The sequence below is a fragment of the Apodemus sylvaticus genome, chromosome 18 (assembly GCF_947179515.1).
Source record: "Apodemus sylvaticus chromosome 18, mApoSyl1.1, whole genome shotgun sequence".
NCBI lineage: Eukaryota > Metazoa > Chordata > Mammalia > Rodentia > Muridae > Apodemus > Apodemus sylvaticus.
This window is the reverse complement of record NC_067489.1, coordinates 31,021,464-31,045,034: the sequence shown is the minus strand read 5'-3', so window position 1 is coordinate 31,045,034 and position 23,571 is coordinate 31,021,464. Positions and strand designations below refer to the sequence as shown.

Genomic DNA, 23,571 nt, shown 5'->3' with positions numbered 1-23,571 from the left:
CGTTCAGGACTAGAGTTTATGATGAAAAAAAAAAAAACAAGAGAAAAAAAGAAATGGAAAAAAAAATTCAATCCCTAGGAAATAGCTGTGGAGAAAGGCAAGATCTTTCTAGGTAGCCCAGGTTGGGCTTGAACTTACCATATAGCAAAGCTATCCTCCTGTCTCAGCCTCCCAAGTAAACCAGGAGCAGTGCCACAACTGGAGACAAGGGTTGTTGCAGGTTACCCGGCCTAGCCTGGGATGTCTATGTTCCCGCCATTTTCCACAATGGCTTCCTAGGCATCTGGGAGCACAGGCAAAGGCACGAGGCCCACCTCAGGTATTAATTCCCTTCTGCTCCCAAAGGCTTTTTTTTAATGACCTGAATTACTTCATTCATTAAGCTTGTATTCACATCAATAAAAGTGTGTTAAGTAGTTCTAAACCACGTAACGGGCAAAGCCTCTGCAATCAAGCTGGCTCGAGCGTGGGTGTGAATGAACACATACATCATCCAAACACAACTGAGTCACGACTCTTTTGGCCGGGCGCCCACTTGCGTGGTATCACCTGTGAAGCTGGAACAACACTTAGGGGAGATCACGCTGGGGCAGGTGAGTGAACTGAGACTTGGAGTTCAACACAGCGCCGGCAACTCAGAAAGGGAGGCGGGGCGGGGTGGGGCAGCGCGGACCGGGTTCCCAGCAGAGAGTGAGCAGCATCCCTGCCTCAGATCAGCTCACCTGGGCAGGTCTTCCAGCTGAAAGAAGCCATCGCTGGTTATCCCCAGGCTGGCACCTGTGTAGACAAAGACCAGAGTGATGAGCCTAACACTCAACCTTAGTTTCCAGGGATGAGATAAGGGCTGCTCATTGTAATCTAGACTGACCTGAGACTTACTATGTAGCCCAGGCTAGCCTCAAACTCATGGCAACCCTGCCTTAGCCTCCTGACACCGGAGATTTGGGGGTATGAGCAGCCAGCCATGCCTGGCCCGAACACAATTTATTCAAGGACCAAACAACTCTCAGAAAATGCACTGTTTTGACAGCTTTGTTAGACCCCTACTGCAGACATGTCTTCCTGAAGTCCACATTTTACATTTATTTCAAGAAATAGGAGCGGGGATGGATAAGTAGATTAAGGTTTTCCTGAAGGACCAAGATCCCGTCCTGTCAGCATCATGAACAGACTGCCACTTCTGCTCCGCCTCCAACCCCAGGCCAAGGCCGGAAGCCAGCGGCTGGGTCTTGGCTGCCTTTGCCCCCTTCCTCTTCTTTTTTTTGTGAGATAATAAGGCCTCACTACACAGCCCTGGCTGTCCTGGAACTCACTTTGTAAACCAGACTGACCTCAAACTCACAGGAGAGCTGCCTGCTTCTCCCTGCCAAGTGCTGGGCTTAAAGACATGCAACCCCACCCCCTCCCCCAGCAAGCGCCGGGCTTGAAGGTTTGCACCGCCACCCCAACCCCCCAGCTTCAACCTTTTTTTCTTCACAACCACACATAGAATCGTGGAGTTCATTTCCTCCTCAAATATCCCAGCTCCAAATATCTACATCTGTCCTGCCCCATAATTTTTTTCCCTGTATTTGGCCCTTTTCCGCAACACCCGAGGCCAGAATTTCAAACTTCAGGATCTTTTCAGAATTGGGAGTATGTCTATGGGAGCAATTTTTGTATTACTGTGAACAGTGGGCCTGGGCTGTGTGGGAGCAGGACAAGCCACGGGAAGCGAGCCGGGCAGCAGTGTTCTTCCGAGGCCTCTGCTTCAGCTCGAGAAGGCCTCCAGGTTCCCACTGTGGAGTCCCTTCCCCGACATCCCTCCCTCCGTGATGAACTGCCTGTGAGGCGAAATAAGCCTTTTCTTTTCCTCCCCCAGTTGCTTTAGGTCACAGCGTTTTATCGCAGCAATAGAAACGCTAGACAAGACAGGTGACTCAGGAATGCAGCCAGGATTTGGCTGTACATAACAAACTAATAAACGGGGTGCAATGGCCCAGGTCTGTACTCCCAGCACTGGGGACACTGAGGCAGGAGGATGAGGAATTCAAAGTAGAGAGTTGGACTAGAGGCCAGTCTGGGCTTCAAGTCCTGTATGGGGGTGGGGGAGCAAGTAACACAAAAGTACTTACACAACATTTTAAATTATATATACATGAAATAAAAGTTTCCTGGGCAGAATTTTCTGACTGTGGTATGTCAACACACACACACACACACACACACACACACACACACACATACACACACACACAGAGCTAGATTTTGGACGATTTCACATTGTCAACTTTCAGAATACAGACATTAGCCTGTTCAATTAGAATTAAATCTCAAGCCTCTCCCCATTTAGTGACAGGAACTGAGTGCCTTCCCCTAATCATCCAGACATGACCTAGAGCTGCTGGTCTGTGACTAGCACCAGACTGTGATGGTTTGTATATGCTTGGCCCAGGGAGTGGTACTATTTGGAGGTGTGGCCTTGGTGGAGTAGGTGTGTCACTGTGGGTGTGGCCTTTAAGACCTAGCTGCCTGGAAGTCAGTCTTCCACTAGCAGCCTTCAGACAAAGATATAGGACTCTCATCTCCTCCAGCACCGTGTCTGCCTGGATGCTGCCACACTCCCACCTTGATGATAATGGACTGAACCTCTGAACCTGTAAGTCAGCCCCAATGAAATGTTGTCCTTATAAGACTTGCCCTGGCCATGGTGTCTGTCCACAGCAGTGAAACCCTAAGACACGGCTATACTGCATCTTACCAAATCTAAGTGCCAGGAGTACGTGGCGCACCCTGGCTGGTTTCAGTGAAGAGTATGGTTTGAAGCGCATCTTTAAATCAGTAACATACAGCACCTGACTTTCTGTGGGCTCTCTTCAGCCTGTTCCCCCTAATCCAAGCAGAAGGCTCAACAATTGTCTTCAGACCGGAGGGGGTTGGGGGGTAGACCGAGAGCTCTAGCAGTCAACCACCTCCCAACAGTCTCTAGCCTCGAGAGTCTCTCTGAATACACTCACAGTTTAGTCTCTGGACATCACAGATCCTGTCACTGACTCTAAGCCAATAATGATTTGCTGCAGTGACAGAAGTCACCTCTCTTTGGCTGGATGAGTCTCCATTATTTTCCTGTAACTTAATTCTAGGCACAACTCAAACACTTGGCTTCAAGACGTTCAGGGCTTGTCAAACTGACTGACTTGGCTGAAAATCCTTCAAAGATGTCTCCGTTACAGATTCTTCTGGATGTTCTATCTCTAGGCACAAAATTTTGACTGAAGAGTCCCTTTCTTAGGAGTCTCCCTGGTTCTTGCCCGTCTCTACAGATCCTCCCTTCTGTCTGAACATAAACCAAGCACGGTGTCACTCCTCTTAACCCTCAGAATGAACTGTCTGATGCTCTGAATAAAGCTGGCTATTGCAGGAGACTTCAGTCTGCCTCGTTTGTGAGGCCCTGCTGCAGCCCTTGCTCAAACCACCAATTAAAGTGGCAAACACCTCCCTCAAGACCCTCTATGCCTTCACCATCTGGTGCCTTAGAAAGCAACTTTAGAGGCTGCACTTGTTTTTATTATCTCAATTAATGAAGGAATATTTTAAATCATTTAAAAAGGGAGGCTGTGCCTCAAGAGGCAATGTCTGTAGTTGGCATGTGTGAGATTCTGAGTTCAATCCCCTGCACCCTCGAGGGCAGAGTGAGATCAGGACTTTTCCCCATCCCAGGCCTCTAACTCCTCTCTCTATAGACAGACTCCATCGTTAGGTTTCTATCGAAATTGTTTTGCTTTATGCTAAAAAAAAAATTTATTTTATGGGTAGAAGTGTTTTACCTACATGTCTGTCTGTGTACATTGCGTATGCAGTGCCTGCAGAGGCTAGAAAAGTGCTGGATCCCTGAGAACTGAAGTTAAAGTTGGTTGTGAGCCTGTGTGTGGGTGCTGGGAATTGAACCCCAGTCCCCTGCAAAAGCAGCAAGCGCTCTTAACCGCAGAGCCATCTTTTTAGCCCTACCATTAGATTATTTTAAAAGATCACATATACATACTTACTTTATATATAGTATCATATAAGTTTATGGATGTGTTTTCCCTGCATGTATATATGTGCCCCATGTGCATGCAGTGCCCAGGGAGGTCAGAAGGGGGCACTGGAGACCCTGGAACTGGAGGTTGTAAGCTACTTCATGGGTGCTAGAACAGAGCTCAGTTCCTCTGGGAGAGCACCAAGTGCTCTTTAACAGTCGGGCCATCTCCCCAGGTCCTCACCCCATTAGGTACCTAAGGGTTTATTTTTTGCAGTGTGAGAAACTGAACCAGGGCCTCAGCCTGCTAAGCAAGCCCTCTACATCGGAACCGCCGGCGCTCTGCCTGTTCCCTTTGGGATACTGTTTCATTTTGAGACAGAATCTCACTCTGTGTTCCAGGCTGGCCTCAAGCTTAAGGTAATGCTCCTGCCTTAGTCTTCTGTAATGGTTAATCTCTACCATCAGCTCGCTGGATCTGGAACAACTAAAAGAAGTACCTCTGGCAGGTCTGTGGGGTATTTCCAGGAGTGACGGCCATAGGTAAACTGTCATTTGCTGTTTGTACTGTAGGGAAGTGGACTCTGGGAGTGAGAAGACCTCCCTTGTCCCAGACACAAGTGCTTACTTATGTCAAGGGTCTCCCAAGACTCCTCGTCCTAGGTGAGGCTGAATCACTGCCTCTCTGACAAGAAAGGAGAACAGCTAAGGGTATTTACAACTCTGTGCACTGAAAACGGCTAGACGACAAGCCATTTCCAAGAGGCTACCGCTTACTGTTTATTCCACAGCACAAGAAATCCCTGCAGCAGGAAGAAGCCATTCTGCAGTGTCTTAGTCAGGGTTTCTACTCCTGCACAAACATCATGACCAAGAAGCAAGTTGGGGAGGGAAGGGTTTATTTAGCTTACATTTCCGCATTGCTATTCATCACCAAAGGAGGTCAGGACTGGAACTCAAGCAGGTCAGGAAGCAGGAGCTGATGCAGAGGCCATGGAGGGATGTTACTTACTGGCTTGCTTCCCCTGACTTTCTCAGCTTGCTCTCTTATAGAACCCAAGACTACCAGCCCAGGGATGCACCACCCACAAGGGGCCCTCCCCACTTGATTACTAATTGAGAGAAAATGCCCCACAGCTGGATCTCTTGGAGGCACTTCCCCAGCTGAAGCTCCTTTCTCTGTGATAACTCCAGCCTGTGTCAAGCTGACACACAAAACCAGCCAGTACATGCAAGATGTTGAGGCGCCTGAGGCGACAATGCCGCTTCTGCTTGCTCCCAGTCACACTTTTCTTAGGGGTTCCCGCCAGGTGCTGCAGGCATCTGATCTGATGACGGTTTGCTCTCGGCTGCTCCTAGTTATCTGCTCCATGCTATTTGTTATCCTGCTTTTGCTTGCTGCGTACTTAACAGATTCACTGTCTGGAAACTGGAGCTACAGGTACCAGGATGGAGGGGAGAGAACACCTTCTAGTGGTGGAGGCGTGGCTTTTGCCCTCCCCTCCCCTCCTTGCTGGTGAATGCATCTACTCTGTTCTGCTGCTGCCACCGCACGCTTCACTGACATGGGAACACTGCCCCTTCAGTCCTCCAGCATGGGCAGAAGCCAGAGGCTCTCTAGGAATCCCCTGGGGCCTGCAGTACCAGAATGGAGCTGCTAAGACATCCGGCCTTGTGGACTGAGCAGCTACTGGGCGCTCAGCCTCTCTCCAGTGTACAGACAACCTTGTGAGTGCCTGGTGCCAGGGGTTGGATCCACAGGCACTGAAGTTGCAGATGGTTCTGAGCCACCTTGGTGGCCGTGGAAACTGAACTTGTGTCCTTTGCAAGAGCAGCTCTTAACCACTGAGTTAACTCTTCAGACTTTACCTTTTCTTTCTTTTTTTTTTCTTTTCTTCTTCTTTTTTTTTTTTTTTGGTTTTTTATATTTGTTTTTTTCGAGACAGGGTTTCTCTGTGTAGCCCTGGCTGTCCTGGAACTCACTCTGTAGACCAGGCTGGCCTCGAAGTCAGAAATCCGCCTGCCTCTGCCTCCCACAGTGCTGGGATTACAGGCATGCACCATCACCGCCCATCGACTTAACCTTTTCTTTTCTGCCCCATTAAACAATGAATAGAGTCTGCTTCCATCAGGGTTATGCCCACCCAGTATTCCCAAGTAAATATTATGTTACTTGAAAATGGTATCTTTGTAATTTTTTTCCCTGCTTAGAATCCAGAGAGAGGGAAAAAAAAAGAAAACAACAATAAACAAAAGAAAAAATAATAAGCCTGCATGGTGGCGAATGCCTATAATCCCAGTAGAGACAGAAGAATTAAGATTTAAAGTTATCGCCAGGTGGTGGTGGCACGCACCTGTAATCCCAGCACTTGGGAGGCAGAGGCAGGCAGATTTCTGAGTTTGAGGCCAGCCTGGTCTACAGAGTGAGTTCCAGGACAGCCAGGGCTACACAGAGAAACCCTGTCTCGAAACCCCCCCCAACCCCCCCCCAAAAAAAGAAAAGATTTAAAGTTATCGTTGATTACACAGTAAGGTCAAAGCTAGCCTGAGTTACTGGAGACTACCTCAAAAACAAAACAATAGGACAAGATCTGTCTAAAGGCATAAATGCACACACCCAAAGTGCAAAATTATTGAAGCCAGACCATGAGAATTGAAAAGATGTATAAAGTATGCCCACTGTTAGGACTTTTGCTAGTTGTCAATACGAAAGAATGCAGAATAATCTGGGAGATGGGGCCTCTGGGCCCGTCCATGAGGGCATCTGCCCACTGTGGGTGGCGCCATTCCCTAGCCAGGGGTGAAAGGAGCAAGGCAGGGTAACGGCAGGCATGGTTCGCTGCTGTCTCAGGTCTGTGACCGGCTCTCTCCAGCTCCTACCGCTCTGACTTCCCTGCACGGTGGACGCCTCAACTATGGCGAGGAGGAACAAGCCCTTTCTCCCTGGAGTCGCTTTTGTCGAGAGGATTTTAGCACAGCAATAAAAACAATGAAGAATCTCACTACCCAAGATGTATAATAGTATGTGGGAGAAAGAATGACTCACGCCTCTGAAGTGTGAATACAGCAGTCTGTTCGTGAGTCACCACTGACTCTTAGCCCAACATACAGACACATGGCTCACAGGACCACCTCTGAGATTCCTGGCTGGTTTAATCTTTTACATCTTGCTATATAAGAAACAAAAACATGGATTGGGAAAGAGTGATTTCTTTACAGGATTTCTCTCTCTTAAATTGTTTCTGTCTATGGGGTCTTAGAAATAATAACTTCCTGACAGCCTCAGGTTGGCTACACTCTGTGCCACGCCAGGAGTGAAAGGTAAATGCTCTCCGTCACTTCTCTTGCTGAGTCCTGGCCCACTGTGAATTACCACTTAGCTAAATGTAGTCTCCAGGGGTCATCTTTCCTTTTTTCAAGACAGAACCAGTGTAGGCAGGTCCCACGGTGTGGCTTGTGAACTCCCTGACCGTACTGGCTTTTGGAAGACTCACCTGGGATCTGGCTCTCATGAGGAACTGTGGGCACGCCACCCGTGGCGATCAGGATGTGCGGAGCAGTAAACTTCTTCCCGTTGACTTCCACCGTGGGCTGAGGGCCATCTGTGAAGGTGGCATAGCCGCGGATGATTTCTATGTGGGACTGCAGGAGGAACACTCACGTCAGCATATCTGTGAGACTTCAAAAGCCAACGAGCGAAAAATACCAAGTCGGGAGCAGCGGTAGCTTCCTAAAACCCAGCACTTGAGAGGAGGAGGCAGGATCAGGTACTTAGGGGCACCCTTGGCTGTACCACCAGTCCACTGGCAGCCTGAGCTAGAGGAAACCCCCGTTTCCAAAGATATTTATTCTGCTCAATACACCAGCTCCTAATTTCTTCACCAAAAAAAGGCCAAGGCTCCCCTTCAACCCAATCATGGATGTCCTCAAATTCCTGACCCTTCTGCCTGTTTTCTTCAAGCGTTAGGATTACAAAGTTTAGCACTTCCCCCTGGCGTATGCGGCCCATACTTAAGTGGCAATCCTCCTGCCTCAGCCTTTCACAGCTGGGAATATAGGTAGGTGCCACTGCACAGCGCTCCACTGAAGATTTTGATTTGGGGTCTGTAAATAACAAGATGGATCCCATTGCCCATTCTTAGACCGCCTGACTGGAAAGGCTCTTCGGGAGAACTCACTGCCAGTCGGTTGGAAGAAATATCGGTGCTATCTTGGGTTCAAGCCAAGTAAACAAAACCATGCTAGTTACTCCAAGGAAAAAAGACGCTGTTTTTGACTCCAAGGGTTGAAGGCGAAAGCCCTACTCACTAAAGACTAAACATTGATATTCCAGAGGAGAAGGGAGAAGAATGAGGACAAGAGAGAAATAGAGGTGAAGGAACAGACACCAGAGAAATACTCTGGTTAAGAGAGGAAATGCAATCTTTTCCTGGAGAGATGGCTCAGTGGTTAAGAGCACTGACTACTGCAGGGTGGTGGTGGCGCACGCCTGTAAACCCAGGCAGAGGCAGGCGGAGTTCTGAGTTCAAGGCCAGCCTGGTCTATAGACTGAGTTCCAGGACAGCCAGGACTAAACAGAGAAACCCTGTCTCCAAAAAAAAAAAAAAAAAAAAAGGCACTGACTGCTCTCCCAGAGGTCCTGAGTTCAATTCCCAGCAACCACAGGGTGGCTCACAACCATCTGTAATGGTATCTGATGCCCTCTTCTGGTGTGTCTGAAGACAATGGCGGTATTCATACACATAAAAATAAATAATTCTTTGGTGGGAAGAAAGTTACTAAACAAAAACAAACAGAAAAAAAGCAAAGCTAAAAACTACACAGCGATGCTCTACCGTGGAAACGAACAGTAACGCTTGGCCTGCTCTCAGTGGAATCCTGTCCAAGGGGTCGATCTGACGGCTGCCAGCCAGCTTCAGCCAGCTGTGACCTATGTCCTGGCACACAGAGGTGGACCATGAAAAGCTAAAGGAGCCACCACGCAAGTATATTCTCACAAAGGAATAAGTCAGCATCTGCAGCAAGGCTGGGGCTGAATTCTTTGCTCCCTCCCAGTCTCCCCTCCAGGCCATTCCGTTCCGGCAGGCGCCGGGCTTAATTAACAGAGTCTCAGTTAAAGCCAAACCCACAAGCACCCTGCTCTAGCAGCCCTTCTTAGGGGGCAGGGAGTTCGTCCTGGGAGAAAAAGGACCGAGTGCCAAGAGCAAAGGTGACTATTTGGAGTAAGGCCTGTACTGCCTGGGACACAGCACCCAAGTTTTCTTTCGCTGTGAAACCTCTACCAGGGTAACACTATCACCCCAAGTTCAGTGCATGCTCTACACTGCCAAGACTATGTTTTGTAAGATGCTCGTTTCTTGATAACCTCCTAACCTCCAACAACTTTCCTGTCTTTTTTGTTTTGTTTTGGGTTTTTTTTTGGTTTTTCTTTTGAGACAGGGTTTCTCTGTATAGCCCTGGCTGTCCTAGAGCTCACTCTGTAGACCAGGCTGGCCTCGAACTCAGAAATCCGTCTGCCTCTGCCTCCCAGAGTGCTGGGATTACAGGTGTGCGCCACCACTGCCCGGCTTTTCCTGTCTTTTTAAAAAAAGATTTACTTACTTTTATTTTATTATGTGTATGGGTGTGTTGCTGTGTGCATGCACGCATGTGCACCACACATGCGCGGTGCCTGCAGCGGTCAGAGAAAACAGAGGATCCGGAGACAAGAACTATAATTGTCAGTCCCTGTGCAGGTGCTGGGAATCGAACCCGTGTCCTCTGGAAAAGCAGGCAGTGCTCTTAACTGTGAGCCATCTCTTATGTCCTTCTTTTTCTTAAAATTTAATTAACCCAGCCTAAAAAAATTCTAATAGGAGCTGGACATGGTGGCACATGCCTTTACTCTCAGCACTTAAGAGACATAAGTAGGCAGATTTTTTTTGAGTTCAAGGCCAGCCAGGGCTATCTATGTTCTAAGACCCTATGAAGGGGAAGAGTGCTGGAGAGATGGCTTAGTGGTTAATAGGGCTTACTGTTCTTTCAGAGGAACTAAATTTGGATTTTAGCACCTGTGTCAGATGACTCACAGTTGCCTATAGCTGCAGCTTCAGGGTGTCTGCACACACACACACACACACACACACACACAATACACACACACATACACACGCACACACACATGCTCATGCATGCACGCACACATACACATGCACAATACACATACACATGCTCATGCATGCACACACACATGCACACACACATACACGCGTGCGCGCACACACATGCTCATGCATGCACACACACACACACACGCACGCACACATATATGCATTACACTCACATGTACATAAGAATAAGCCTCTCATTTTAAAAAGGCATCAGGAGAGGGAGGGAGAGAGAACCAATATTTGCTGTAGGCAAATTCACCTCTGTCTAACTTTCTTGATGGGAATTTACTTACAAAGTTAACTTTCTGAGTCACTATGTGGGCTGTAAGGAGCTGCTCTGATCAACGCTGGCTCTTCCAGCACAGTGCTCTGTCAATCTGTCTCTCCTGGTTTGGGTTTCTGATCTAACTAGAGGGACAGGCCTACTCAAGATGCACATGTGAGTGAGATCTGGTCTACGGACCCAGCATACACTCACTATTTGTAGACAAAGAGGCTGGCCTACTGGGTCAAAGGCCTACTCGGTCAGAGCAGTCAGCGTCCACATTATTTATAGAAATACTAAGACATATCCCGAGGCTGCGCTTTCCTCTGGTCAGATCTGGCAGCTCCTCCGATGTCAAATGACTCTCCCCGGGTTCAGAGGCCAGCGCACACGCACCTTGGTTAAATTGTTTTCATAGATGGTATTCAGACGGCTCACATACGCGTCCCGCTTCTCCTTGATGACACTGTAAAGAGACCGAAGTCAGTTCCCAGAAATGGTGTTTTCCTTCTTCACCCAGAAGCCCGGGCACCAGCCTTCAGCACTACTGTCAACTCAGAATGAAGTTTGCAATTGTCTGAAGACAGTGTCCTCCACCGTCCCGTGTCACCTGTTAACCAGGTGTGGAGGAGGTCCTATTCCATCGGGAGCATGCTCAAATGGCATCTGCAATCTCTGCCTCTTTCAGTGCAGAAATTAGGAAGTGGGCCGGAAGACGGCTCAGGAGGTACAGACACACACTGGCACCAGGTGTGGTGCCCGCCTTTAATCCCAGCATTCAGGAGGCAGAGGCAGGTGGGTCGATGTGAGGTGGAGGCCATCCTGGTCTACACAGTGAGTTCCAGGACATCCAGGGCTACACAGAGAAACCCTGTCTTGAAAAAACAAAAATAGAATTGTACTGGTTGGTTTTGTGTGTCAACTTGACACAGGCTGGAGTTATCACAGAGAAAGGAGCTTCAGTTGGGGAAATGCCTCCATGAGATCCAGTTGTGGGGTATTTTCTCAGTTGGTGATCAAGGGGGAAGGGCCCCTTGTGGGTGGTGCCATCTCTGGGCTGGTAGTCTTGGGTTCTATAAGAGAGCAGGCTGAGCAAGCCAGGGGAAGCAAGCCAGTAAGGAACATCCCTCCATGGCCTCTGCATCAGCTCCTGCTTTCTGACCTGCTTGAGTTCCAGTCCTGACTTCCTTTAGTGATCCAGCAGTGTGGAAGTGTAAGCTGAATAAACCCTTCCCTCCCCAACTTGCTTCTTGGTCATGATGTTTGTGCAGGAATAGATACCCTAAGACAAGAAGTTAGGAACTGGCAACCCGACTACCTCAGTTCAATGCCCATGACCCACAAGATGGAAGGACAGAACCAATTCTACAAGTTGTTTTCTGACTTCTGTATATGTGCTGCGGCATGCATGCGTGGGTCAAATGCATGCAACATAAATAACACAAAAGAACAAAACAGGAGAGCTGTTATGACCCAGGACATGACGGACTTTAAATGAACAGATGTGTTAAAATTCTTTGGGAAACTGATGGCTCCATTAGTTAGTGCCAATTAGAGAGTTACACACGGGATTGTCACAGATCTGGAAGACCTGAGAACACGGTCTCCAACTCATGACCCGCACACCAGCATTCATGGCGGCGTGATTCATGAAAACCCAAGGTGACTGCACGGGTGACGGGTACATTGTACAAAGGACTACTATTCAGTAGTAAAGACTGTAAGCTACGGAGGCCAACTACAGCCAGTTAAACCTCTAAAAAGTGACACACTAGCCAGGCAGTGGTGGCACATGCCTTTAATCCCAGCACTCGGGAGGCAGAGGCCAGCCTGTTCTACGGAGTAGGAGTGAGTTTTAGGACAGCCAGAGCTACACAGAGAGACCCTGTCTCGGAAAAAAAAAAAAAACCAAAGCAACCAAACCAAAATCAATGTAAATCAGTCATAAAAGGAGATTATATGATTCTACTAAGTATTCTAGCACAGGTCAGGTCAGCGTCACAGACAACAGAACGGGTTTTGTGGCCTGGTCAGGAAGTAGGGAATGAAGAGTTATTGTTTAATATTGTTCAGGGTTGTGGGAATGTTCTAGAAATGGGAAAGTGGTACTGTCTGCACAATGATGCATATATGCTAAAAGCCAACCCGTGTATCTGCAATAATTAAAGTGGTCAATTTTACATTGTTCATAAATTCACATATAAAACAACACGTATGGGTGGTAGGGACTGAACCCGGGCCCTTACACAATCTAGGCAAGAACTCTTAAGACCTAGCTATAGCCTCAGCCCTGTATGCATTCAGACAAAGCAATCCCCCACCTCTCAAAGCATGGCTAGGTGTCAAAAATACCTATACTGTCAATGGAACCTTCTAAGTTCAAATACTTACTGCCAATTGAATTTACCCTCACAGCTTTGAAAGCCATAATCCACGTGATCATGCATGAATTCAGAGTGCACGGCTGTGTTCCACATTACCTACAAAAAAAAAAATATCAAAGTGATCATTCTTGAGTGCTGAAGAAAGACAGAAACCCCAAGTGAAATATAACAGATTAAAAAAAAAAAAACCAAAACCCTAAATACATTAAGAAGATTCAGGATCCGACTAGATGGAATTTATAGTAGATTCTGAAATATCGGGGAATGGACACCCATCATTAAATTACTCAGCCTATAAATAGGATAAAAAGTGAAATATTAACCAGCCACACAGTGGTTCCTTTAAAGTACTTTATTATTGCTTATACTTTCTGTTTACTATTGCTTATGTTCCTGTTTTAAATTTTATATTTTTATAAGCTTTTCATTCAAGTCCATTTTCATTCAGCTGTGGGAACTGTGAGCTATACTCTAAAATAAACCCTTTTTTCCTCTTCAAGCTTCAGACACAGAAGGCAAGCAGGGACAGCTCCTAACTGGTACCTTATGCTGATCATGATTTAGTAAATACGAACAAGGAGTACTGAGGGAAGGAGAAATTAAACATTACCTTTTTGGGCACGCACCCAACATTCACCTAGAAAAAAAAAATTAAAAAGACAAAGGTTAAGAACTCTCCCTTCAAGCCCTCCCAACACCTGCAAGAATGAGCGCCAACCACCAGTCATGCCTGGGACCAGACACTAGTGACAGTCCCTGAGCTGGGCCTCAGGGCCACCTTCTCCTACCACAGTGAGAAAACTGCACTGTTCCTCACGTGACAGGACATTTTTATCCATTTTTCTCAATAGAGGGGGCGGGCAGTGAGAAGAGGCCGGGCCGTTTAAACAGGTCGCTCAGGGAATCTCTGTGAACTCCCTGAAGCGCACAAGTGCCTGACAGCCCCCTAACAAAGGGCTAGTGGGAACCTAGCTCGTTCTCCCAGTGACAGTCACCTTACCTACGGATGAAGGACACAGCTCGGTCATTTCCTAGCACAAATGAACACACAGTTTTTAAGATTGCAATAGAAAGGAAGGAAGGGAGGAAGGGAGGGAGGGAGGGAGGGAGGGAGGGAGGGAGGGAGGGAGGGAGGGGGAGGGAGGGAGGGAGGGGGAGGGAAGGAGGGAGGGAGGGAAGGACAGAGAGAGATTGTAAAGCCCCGGACAGTAGGGTATCTGAACCTCGCCAGGCTCACCAGCACACCCTGGAACCCCAGGTCTTGGGAGGTGGAAGGAAGAGGACCTGAAATTCAAAGATCCTTAGACACAGAGAAGTTTGTGTCTAGCCTGGGCTACATGAGACCTTGACTCAAAAAATAAAAAACACAAACCAAACCTGACCCTCGCTGACCGGTCTGTGTACCCCAGCAGGAGAGCGAGCTGCTTGCAGAGGGAAAACCTGAACTGAGCTCAGCTCTTAAAGGGCCAATTAGAGGTCCCCCGGCTGTCTAGACTTGCCACCTGACGCACATTCCAGATAATTCTTCAGCTGGCTAACTACCGAGGAGGAAGCAGTGATGTTATCTTGGCTGCTGTAAGAAGATCTAAGACTTAAAAGAAGATGTCGATAGTGCATCCCTAAAACCAGTTCTGGAAGGACCAGTGAGATGGCGTAGTAGGTAAAGACGCTTGCAGCCAAGTTTGACTGCCCGAGTTCGATACTCAGGACCTACCGACATGCTAGCAGCAACCAGCAAGAGATGTCCTCTAACCTCCACACAGGTACCATCGCACCTGGGTTCATGCACACATGTACACACACAAGCAAATGCAGAATTCTTTAAAATCAGTGTGTTCACAATTCCAATTGTGAACTTCTGGTGCCACACATTTACAAAATGGTTAACAGTCACCAAAAAGCACAAAATTGGAAGGTATGTGCTATGAAACTTAGGATGTTGGGCCACCATTGCTAAATGCGAGAAGAAAACCTAAGCAGATCCCATAAACTGAATTGGAGGGTTAGGTGCAGTGGTACAAGGTTCTAATCTCAGCTTTGGGACGCTAAGGCAGGAGGATTGGGGGTTCAAGGTCAGCAGGGTTACATACAGAGTTCAAAGCTAGCCTGGGCAATACATGAGATCTTGTCTCAAAAAACAACAGGACTTAGGGCTACTTTTGTTGTTGATGATGACACAGGTCTCGCTATGTAGCTGAGACTAACCTGGAACTTAATGTATAGACCAGACTGGCCTGGCACTGAGAGATCTACCTGCCTCTCCCTCCAGTTAAGGTTACTTTTTAACATTTAGCCCCAAAACATAATTTAGGCCCAGCATGGTGCTACAGACCTATAGCCAGCCTCGGAATGTGGAAGCAGGATCATGCGTTCAAAGCCATCCTTGGCTACCCAAACTTTGAGGTCAGCCTTCGCTACATAAGACTCAGTCCTAAACCACAACAAAAATAAGTAACCTAAAACGCAGAAAATCTAAATGCCCAGAAATCACTGTGCTTCCTATAAGCACAGAGTTATAAACATTTCCATCACAATGTCAGTACATAGGAAAATACATGATGAAAAAAACAACTCAACAGAAAAGAACATGTTTTGAAAGTAGAGATAAAAGGTAACAGAGGGCTGGAGAGACAGCTCAGTCAATAGAGCACTTGTCCTGAAGATCAAGGGAACCTGAGTTCAACTCCAGAACCCACATCAAAAAGCCAGGGGTGCATGCTTGAAATACCAGAGCTGGAGGGGTGGGGACAGTCAGGTCCCTGTGTTTGCTGCCCGCCCAGCCCTTCCTAATTGGGAAGTCACAGGTACCAGACAAAGGCCTGTTAAAAAAGCACATTGACAGCACCCAAGGAACACCCGAGGTTGACCCTCAGGCTTCCACACACATGTACTAAAGCACACACACACACACACACACACACACACACACAGAGAGAGAGAGAGAGAGAGAGAGAGAGAGAGAGAGAGAGGCCACCTACTGAAATCCCTCCCATATATCAGATTGCTAAGAAACTTTCAAGACTTATTAAATCAACATTATCAAGCACATCCCGTTTGGTCCATCTATGCTACACAGACATGTATACAGTACACACACGCACACACTGCAGACATGCATAAAGAAAGGAGGGTCCCTGCAGCCTAGGCCTAATGGATAACAGGAAATATGTTCACAATCCCTCAATGGCACAGTAACCTATCACTGGATACTGAGTCTATCCAATACTTTTCAGCCATTTAAAACAACAAAGCAAATTCCTACATGCTGTTACAGAGTGCATTCTAACGCCCAGTAGCTCCTCCCTTTCTGAGGGAGGAAATATTCCAAGTCACCCGGAATATTCAAACCGTGGACAGGGCGCACCCTCTACAATGCTTTTCCCTACACATTCTCCACTGTGATAGAGTTCAATTCATAAAGAGTCCGGTATTAACAGCAATAACTGATAATAAAATGGAACAATAAAACGATAACATTGTGTTAAAAGTTATGTGAACTAACTGGTCTTTCAAACTTCCCTCCTCGCTGACCACAAGTGAGCCGCCTTTTGCAGAAAGCAGAGCAGTGGACGAGAGGGATGCTGGGTAAAAAAATAACACCGTGAGACAAACAGAGAGCTGTGTCACAACTGTTACTCCACGGCCTGATTTGAAATGGCACAGATGTGTGTGCAGATGTGGTCACCTACCGCACCGAGTCTGTCTGACGGTGAACTACACATGCCATGGTGGTCCCCTAAGACACTTCCGGGTGATGCTGGAGCCCCACATTCCTCAGCGGCTCCAAGTCTGCAGGGTGGACACACTCGAGGCGTGCCACACCGTGCTCTGGAAAGGGCGAAAGCAGCCTTAGCTTGCTCTCTGTGCTTTTCTAATCACCCAGTTTCCTTTGTGTATTTTATTTAGTTTTGTATTTTGCTATTGCTTGAGACAGGACTATGTGTATCCTACACTGGCCCTGAACTGCCTATCCTCCTGCCTCAGCTTTCCAAATGCTGAAATTACAGGTGAACACCAACATACCCTATTAGAATACAGTTGTTGTTTTCTCTTTTCTTTTTTATTTTAATAGAGATTTTCTTTTCTTTATTGAGAAACTTAAGTAAGTCTTGGATACATCAAAACCAATTTCTGGGATGGGAGAGGAAAAAAAAAAAAAAAACAGAACCCACAATAGAAAAAAAAAGTTTATCATCTGGGCCACAACAGAACCCAGAGAATATATTCTTTTCTTTTTTTTTTTTTTTTTGGTTTTCCGAGACAGGGTTTCTCTGTGTAGCCCTGGCTGTCCTGGAACTCACTCTGTAGACCAGGCTGGCCTTGAACTCAGAAATCTGCCTGCCTCTGTCTCCCAAGTGCTGGGATTAAAGTCTCGTGCCACCACCACCTGGCGAATATATTCTTAAAATTCTAGGTGCTTCATAATTGACCTTTTGATACAAAAATGACCTATTGAATTTGCAACTTGGTTCTTGGTGTAGATGGAGGTTCACAGACAAACTAGGCTGCCTTCAGACCTTAGCTGGATGCCACGAGGGGCGATTTGACTCTTTTCTCCTGTCTAAGAGGTGGCGGCAGCAACAGTGCCCACCTTCTGGGCAGCTCCTTCCTGCAGGACAGCCACAGCTTCATCCACCGTGGAACGGAGGGACCCAACGCGCCTGGTTTGTTGCGTGCGTGCATGTGTGTGTGTGTGTGTGTGTACACGTGTACTGCGGTGCTCACAGAGGCCTGAAGAAGGTGTCTGGTGTTCTCCATCACCACCCCTCCATTCCTGAGGCAGTTTTCTCACGGAACCCAAGGTTCACATTTTCTTAGGTTAGAAGCTAACATGCCCCAGTGACCCTCCCGTCTCTGCACAGGTTACCCAGCTTAATACCTCATAGCTGGGGACCTGAAGTCTGGTCCCCGTCAAGAACCCTAACACTATCTGTCCAGGCCCCAGCTTGTGTGTGTGTGTGTGTGTTTTCGAGCACACGGGCATGCGCACATGCGGGCATTAAGCATGTAGCACATGACACTTTCTAAACATAGTTGTATCAGGATTTATAGCTCTGCTGGTCACAGCTATAATGCATCTAGTTGGTTCCCCACACATTATGAGAAAACAGGGCTACTTCTTAGGATTCTTTCTCTGCATTTTTGTGGAGCCCGGAGGGCTTTTGCTGTGACACTCTGGATTCAAAGCCTGCCCAAGTTTTGTTATCCTCTCCAGTGTGTGAAAGAGGCTGTCTTTTTGAAAAGTATTTTTCAGCTGGTAGGTAGCGGGGGGGGGGGGGGGGGGGGGGGGGGGGGCCCGCCGGTGGCGACCCACGCCTTTAATCCCAGCACTTGGGAGGCAGAGGCAGGCAGATTTTCTGAGTTCGAGGCCAGCGTGGTCTACAGAGTGAGTTCTAGGACAGCCAGGGTTACACTGAGAAACCCTGTCTCGAAAAACCAAAAGAAAAGTAATTTTCTATTCCTCTCATTTTCCAGATTCTACCTGCTAAAAGTTTACCTAGTAAGGTTTCATTATAATTGTACCGCTCACTGTGATCCTTTACCCAGGGAGAAGAAAGGAATGAATGACACATCTTTACACTCCCAAGTTACCAGGTTTTTGTTTGTCTATTTTCCTCTAGAAAGAGATGGGTCACTACATGTCTATTTTTGATCTCAGACTGTTTTTTTTTTTTAATTTGGTATGTAATCTGATGCAACTCCTTATGGAATTCCCACACACACATCAGTACACTTGGCTTTCATTCCGGCCCCTCCCCCACCCGCACTGTTCCCTCCCATCCCCACGCCCTCCTCTTGCTGACTGTACTTAAAACATTTTAAAAATGTGATTATTTTTTTAAATGATTCTAGATGGGTAGTGTGGTGCACGCCTTTAATCCTAACACTTGGGAGACAGGGGTAGGTGAATCTGAGTTTGAGGCCAGACTGGTCTACACAGTGAGTTCCAGGACAGCCAGGGCTGCAGAGAAACCCTGTCTCGAAAAACCATAGACAGACAGACAGACAGACAGACAGATAGATAGATAGATAGATAGATAGACAGACAGACAGACAGACAGACAGACAGACAGATAGATAGATAGATAGATAGATAGAGACACAAGCGAACAACAATATGAACCAACCAGTATTCCCAGAGCTCCCAGGGACTAAACCACCAACCAGAGTACACATGGAGGGACCCATGGCTCCACTCCTAAAGAAGGAAGGTGACTGAGGCTTTTCAGATGCCAAGAGCAGGGGAAACGGGGAACAACATCCTCTGGGAAGGAGAAGACCAAGTCCAGCTCCGCGGTGGGGTGCCTCCACGGGCTCACTGAGAGGGCAAAGTGGGTCTGGGTGCCAGTGAGTCACACCTTGCTCTCTGTGGTTTGCAGCGTGAGTCACTAACGGTTCCATGCAGAACACACTCTCCTCGAAGCTCCGAAGGGTGAAGATGATTTCAGGATGATAAGGACACATTCTCCAGTCCCTCCTCCTCTTCCAGCTCCCCAGTAATCCCCCCGAAAGCCACTTAGGCACTAGAAAGCTCTGAACCACTGGGACTCATTATGACTGTGCACCAGTAAGCCTGAAGCAACCTGGAGCATATTTTAGGTGGTTTAAAAGAAGGGTGTGGGCGGGGTGCTCATGCGTGCCTCTAACTCCAGCACCTACCCAACAGAAGCAGGAGGAGTAGGATTTCCAGGCTAGCCTGGGCTACATGAGAGCCTAAATCTTACAAGAGAAGTCTGGAATATGTTTCTGTTAAGAGTCAAGATGGCCAGACCTATATTAATGATTACTTTTAAGTTTCTAGATTAAACATACAAACCAGCAAACCCTTAGACCTATTCATTCATTCCCAGGAACCCACTAAGCAAGGAAATGGCCTATTCGGATCTAATCCCAGATGGTGTGGCTTCTCCCAAGCGCTATGCTAATCGAAGAGGCTCACACAACAGACCACAAGACTACATGGAGAGAGCGTCTCCATCTGCAGCCATCTTGGGCCAGAGACTCTGCACGGCAGTGTCCCTGTGTACTCTTCAGAGCCTGGGGACAGAAAGGACCCCAATCCTGAAGTTGCACCTGACCTGTTTTGGCAGCTACAGAGAACAGACTTCCAGACATAGCCGCTAGACTTGGAAATCAAGCCCCACTCCCCTCAGTGGGACGTCAGATACCTCACTGACTTAGAAAAAAGAGAAGGTATAGCCAAGAACCATCGAAGCCAGAGACCCCAGGGCTAAGGAGCCCTGCGCAGCCGGCCTCGCTCAGTCTTCTCTCTTTTCTCGCTGGCCTGTACGTTAGGTCTGGCAGCACAGGCCTTGAGCCCACCAGACATACGGGCACCTGGCCCACCTGTAATACTAGCAAATGGGAGGTGGTAGGAAGATCACGGGACAAAGACCAGCATCCACTACATAGTGAATTTAGGGCCAGCCTGGGCTACATGTGATTCTGTCCCAGAAAAGAAAAATTTTAATGTAAAGATATGCTGAAGAGATGGTTCACAGCCACCAGGTTCCTGGGATACCTGACATCTGTGACCAAAGGAAGTTGCTTCTTTTCTTCTGAACAAATTGCTTGTTTTCCCTTCGAAAACATTGTTTTATCTTCACTTTTTTCAAGATAGGGTTTCTCTGCATAGCCCTGGCTGTCCTGGAACTCACTCTGTACATCAGGATAGCCTCCAACTCACAGTGATCCTCCTGCCTCTGCCTTTCCGAGTGCTGGAATTAAAGGTGTATGCCGCCATTACCCAACTAAAAGCATTCTTTTTAAAAACAAAAATACAGTAGGACCACTTTATAAAAAAAAAAAAAAGCCAATCAACAAGTCAAATGGCCGGAGTTAAATAATATTTATTATCCAACAAGCCTCTCTTGTTACAACCATTTATTTAGTGAACACTTAGGAGAACAGGCTGGTCTCATTTTAAGACGTCCCAAATTCACAAAGCAAATGGGGGCCAGTGTTCTCGTTCTCTCTCTGGATTTTTGGACACAGGGTTTCTCTGTGTAGCCCTGGCTGTCCTGGAGCTCACTCTGTAAACCAGCCTGGCCTCGAACTCAGAACCGCCCGGCCTAGTGTTCTCTCTTTTAAGAAGAACCCATCAGAACTAAAGGAAGCTCACTTCCTTTAAGCTGGGCTGTTGGAAAGCTGCATTGGGAAATTAAAGGGCAGGCTGTCGACAATCAGCTCAGGGTGATCTGCATGTTGCTAAGTCATTGTTTGCTCACAGGGTGAGCCACAGCCTTTCCCAGGACTGCCCAGGGGGTTTCCGGGCAGCAGTGTACAGCCCAGTTCACGCTAAGTTAGAAATAAAGAACACTTCACCAGTCACAGTCCATTCTTACCACACAGGGCTTGCTGGCAAGCTGCACAGAGTCCCACAACAACTGGGCTCCTCCTAAGCAAGCACAGGGGCTGGGGGCCTACAGGGCAAGACAGCAGAAGTCGAGGGTACCCCCCTCCCCTCCTCCAAGGTCTGTGAGGAGGAAGAAGTAACAGCTCCCAGAGGCTCTAATTCAGCCTGCCTTAGGATGAGCTTCACATTGGTTTGTACTTTTGAGAGTCTCTGAAAACTTGATTCAAATATCATACCCAATTCTGCCCTTGGGAATAACCCATTGCAATGGGCAGTAACAGTTATCTTTAGTTCTAGGGAAAAGAGGGAATTTAACTTTGCCTCCCTCCGGCAGCTATGTTTTATCTAATACAATACAAAACAATACCAACTACCAGTGTTTTTTGTTTATTTGGTTTTTGCCTGGTTCAGAACACTGAGGAAGAACTCACTGTTGGGTCTGTGACTGCCTTTCTCTGAGGCTCAGTCAATTTAACTGCGGTTCTTGATGCTAAGAGTTTTTGGACCAGTGTAGGGCACGATCATCTCCTACCTGGCTTCTTACCTCCTTTCTCACCACTGAAGTCTTAAAAGAACAGATTCTGTGTTTTTTAAAAAAAAAAATGAAAAGTGAGGCTGAAGAGATGGCTCCGCAGTTAACTGCGGAGATGACTGCTCTTCCAAAGGTCCTGAGTTCAAATCCCATGGTGAGCAACCACACGGTGGCCTCACAACCATCTGTAATGAGATTTGATGCCCTCTTCCTGTGTGTCTGAGGACAGCGACAGTGTACTTAGATATAACAATAAATAAATCTTGGGCTGGAGAGATAGCTTGGTGGGTAAGAGCACTGACTGCTCTTCTGAAGGTCCTGAGTTCAAATCCCAGCAACCACATGGTGGCTCACATCCATCTGTAATGAAATCTGATGCCCTTTTCTGGGCTGCTGAAGACAGCTACAGTGTACTTACATATAATAAATAAATAAATCAAAAAAAATAAATGAATAAAAATAAATCTTAAAAAAAAAAAGAAAAGAAAAGAAAATAGGAGCCTGAAGGATGGAAAATGAGTCATTCCAGTACTGGAGAGGCTACGGCAGGAGGATGACAAAATTGAAGCCAGCCTAGACCATAGAGTAAGAAAGACACTGTCTCAAAAAACAGAAGGAGAAAATGGTCCAAGGTTATTCCCAGCTACTACGTAGAGTTCATGATCAACTCGAAACATGTGAGGCACGCACGGACAGAAACTTTTCTTTAATCTTTAAAAATCAGTAAGAAGGAAAACTGAGCTCCTGGACACATACCAATCATATTAGTTCAAGCAGCCGTAACAGAACACCAGAGCGGAGAATTTACTTGACCCATGTTTCTCACAGTCTGGAGGCTGGGAAATCTGACGTCAAAGTGCTGGGGGGGGCGGGGGGAGGGGGGGGGACGGGGGGGGGGGGGGACGGGGGCGGGCAGGGGAACAAAAAACCTGGTCTTGGGCTGGGAAGATGTCTCAGCGGTTAAGAGCACTGACTGTTCTTCCAAAGGACCTGGGTTCAATTCCCAGCAACCACATGGCAGCTCACAATTGTCTGTAACTCCAATTCTAAGGGCTCCTCAGGCACAAAGTCAGATAGATAGGCAGGCAAAATACCAATGCACATAAAAATTAACAAATAAAATTTAAAAACAAAACAAAACAAAAAACCCTGGTCTCCCTCATCGAAAAAGATGTTTGCAAGCTCACTCTCATGTCTTGGTCTAACCTCATCACTTCCAAATATCAGCACATTGGGGAGAGGGTCCCAATATCAATGGTACCAACTCACTCATTTTGGCAATACGCACCTCTGAGGAAAGGGTCTATCTACCCTAGCATTGGAGTAAAGCCTTGGGGAAAAAAAAAAAAAAGAAAAAGCAAGTGGTCGTCACGAGGCAGACATCCTCAGGAGATGTACTGGGCTGTTTTCTTCAGAAGCTCGCCAACATGAAACTGGAAGGCTCTTAAGAAACAGAGGTCAGAGCTCCCTGCCGCCTCAGTGCAATCGTCAGGGGTTCGCTGGAGTCCTTCTCAAGCTTCCCTGGTCCTTATTCCGACAAAGCCTGGCACTGTCTCTGACTCACCCACAGAAACGTGGGTGCAGCTTTTGAAAATTACATCCAGCTGGGCGGTGGTGGTGCACGCCTGTAATCCCAGCACTCTGGGAGGCAGAGGCAGGCGGATTTCTGAGTTCGAGGCCAGCCTGGTCTACAGAGTGAGTTCCAGGACAACCAGGGCTACACAGAGAAACCCTGTCTCAAAAAAAACCTAATCCGGGCTGGAGAGATGGCTCAGCAGTTAAGAGCACTGCCTGCTCTGAGTTCAAATCCCAGCAACCACATGGTGGCTCACAACCATCTGTAACAAGATCTGATGCCCTCTTCTGGACTGTCTGAAGACAGCTACAG

At 47.4% G+C, this 23,571-nt stretch overlaps 1 protein-coding gene across 1 annotated transcript in view; it reads right to left on the bottom strand.

The window, feature by feature from the left end:
* The window catches only part of Gsr (glutathione-disulfide reductase), a 41,832-nt gene that overhangs the window by 14,773 nt on the left and 3,488 nt on the right, over nt 1–23,571 (bottom strand). Inside the window, exons 2-6 of the mRNA XM_052162217.1 lie at nt 13,406–13,432; nt 12,803–12,891; nt 10,808–10,877; nt 7,492–7,639; nt 723–777 (exon numbers count right to left, since the gene is read on the bottom strand). Coding sequence (XP_052018177.1) covers nt 723–777; nt 7,492–7,639; nt 10,808–10,877; nt 12,803–12,891; nt 13,406–13,432 — 389 coding nt within the window. The remainder of the gene's footprint in view (nt 1–722; nt 778–7,491; nt 7,640–10,807; nt 10,878–12,802; nt 12,892–13,405; nt 13,433–23,571) is intronic.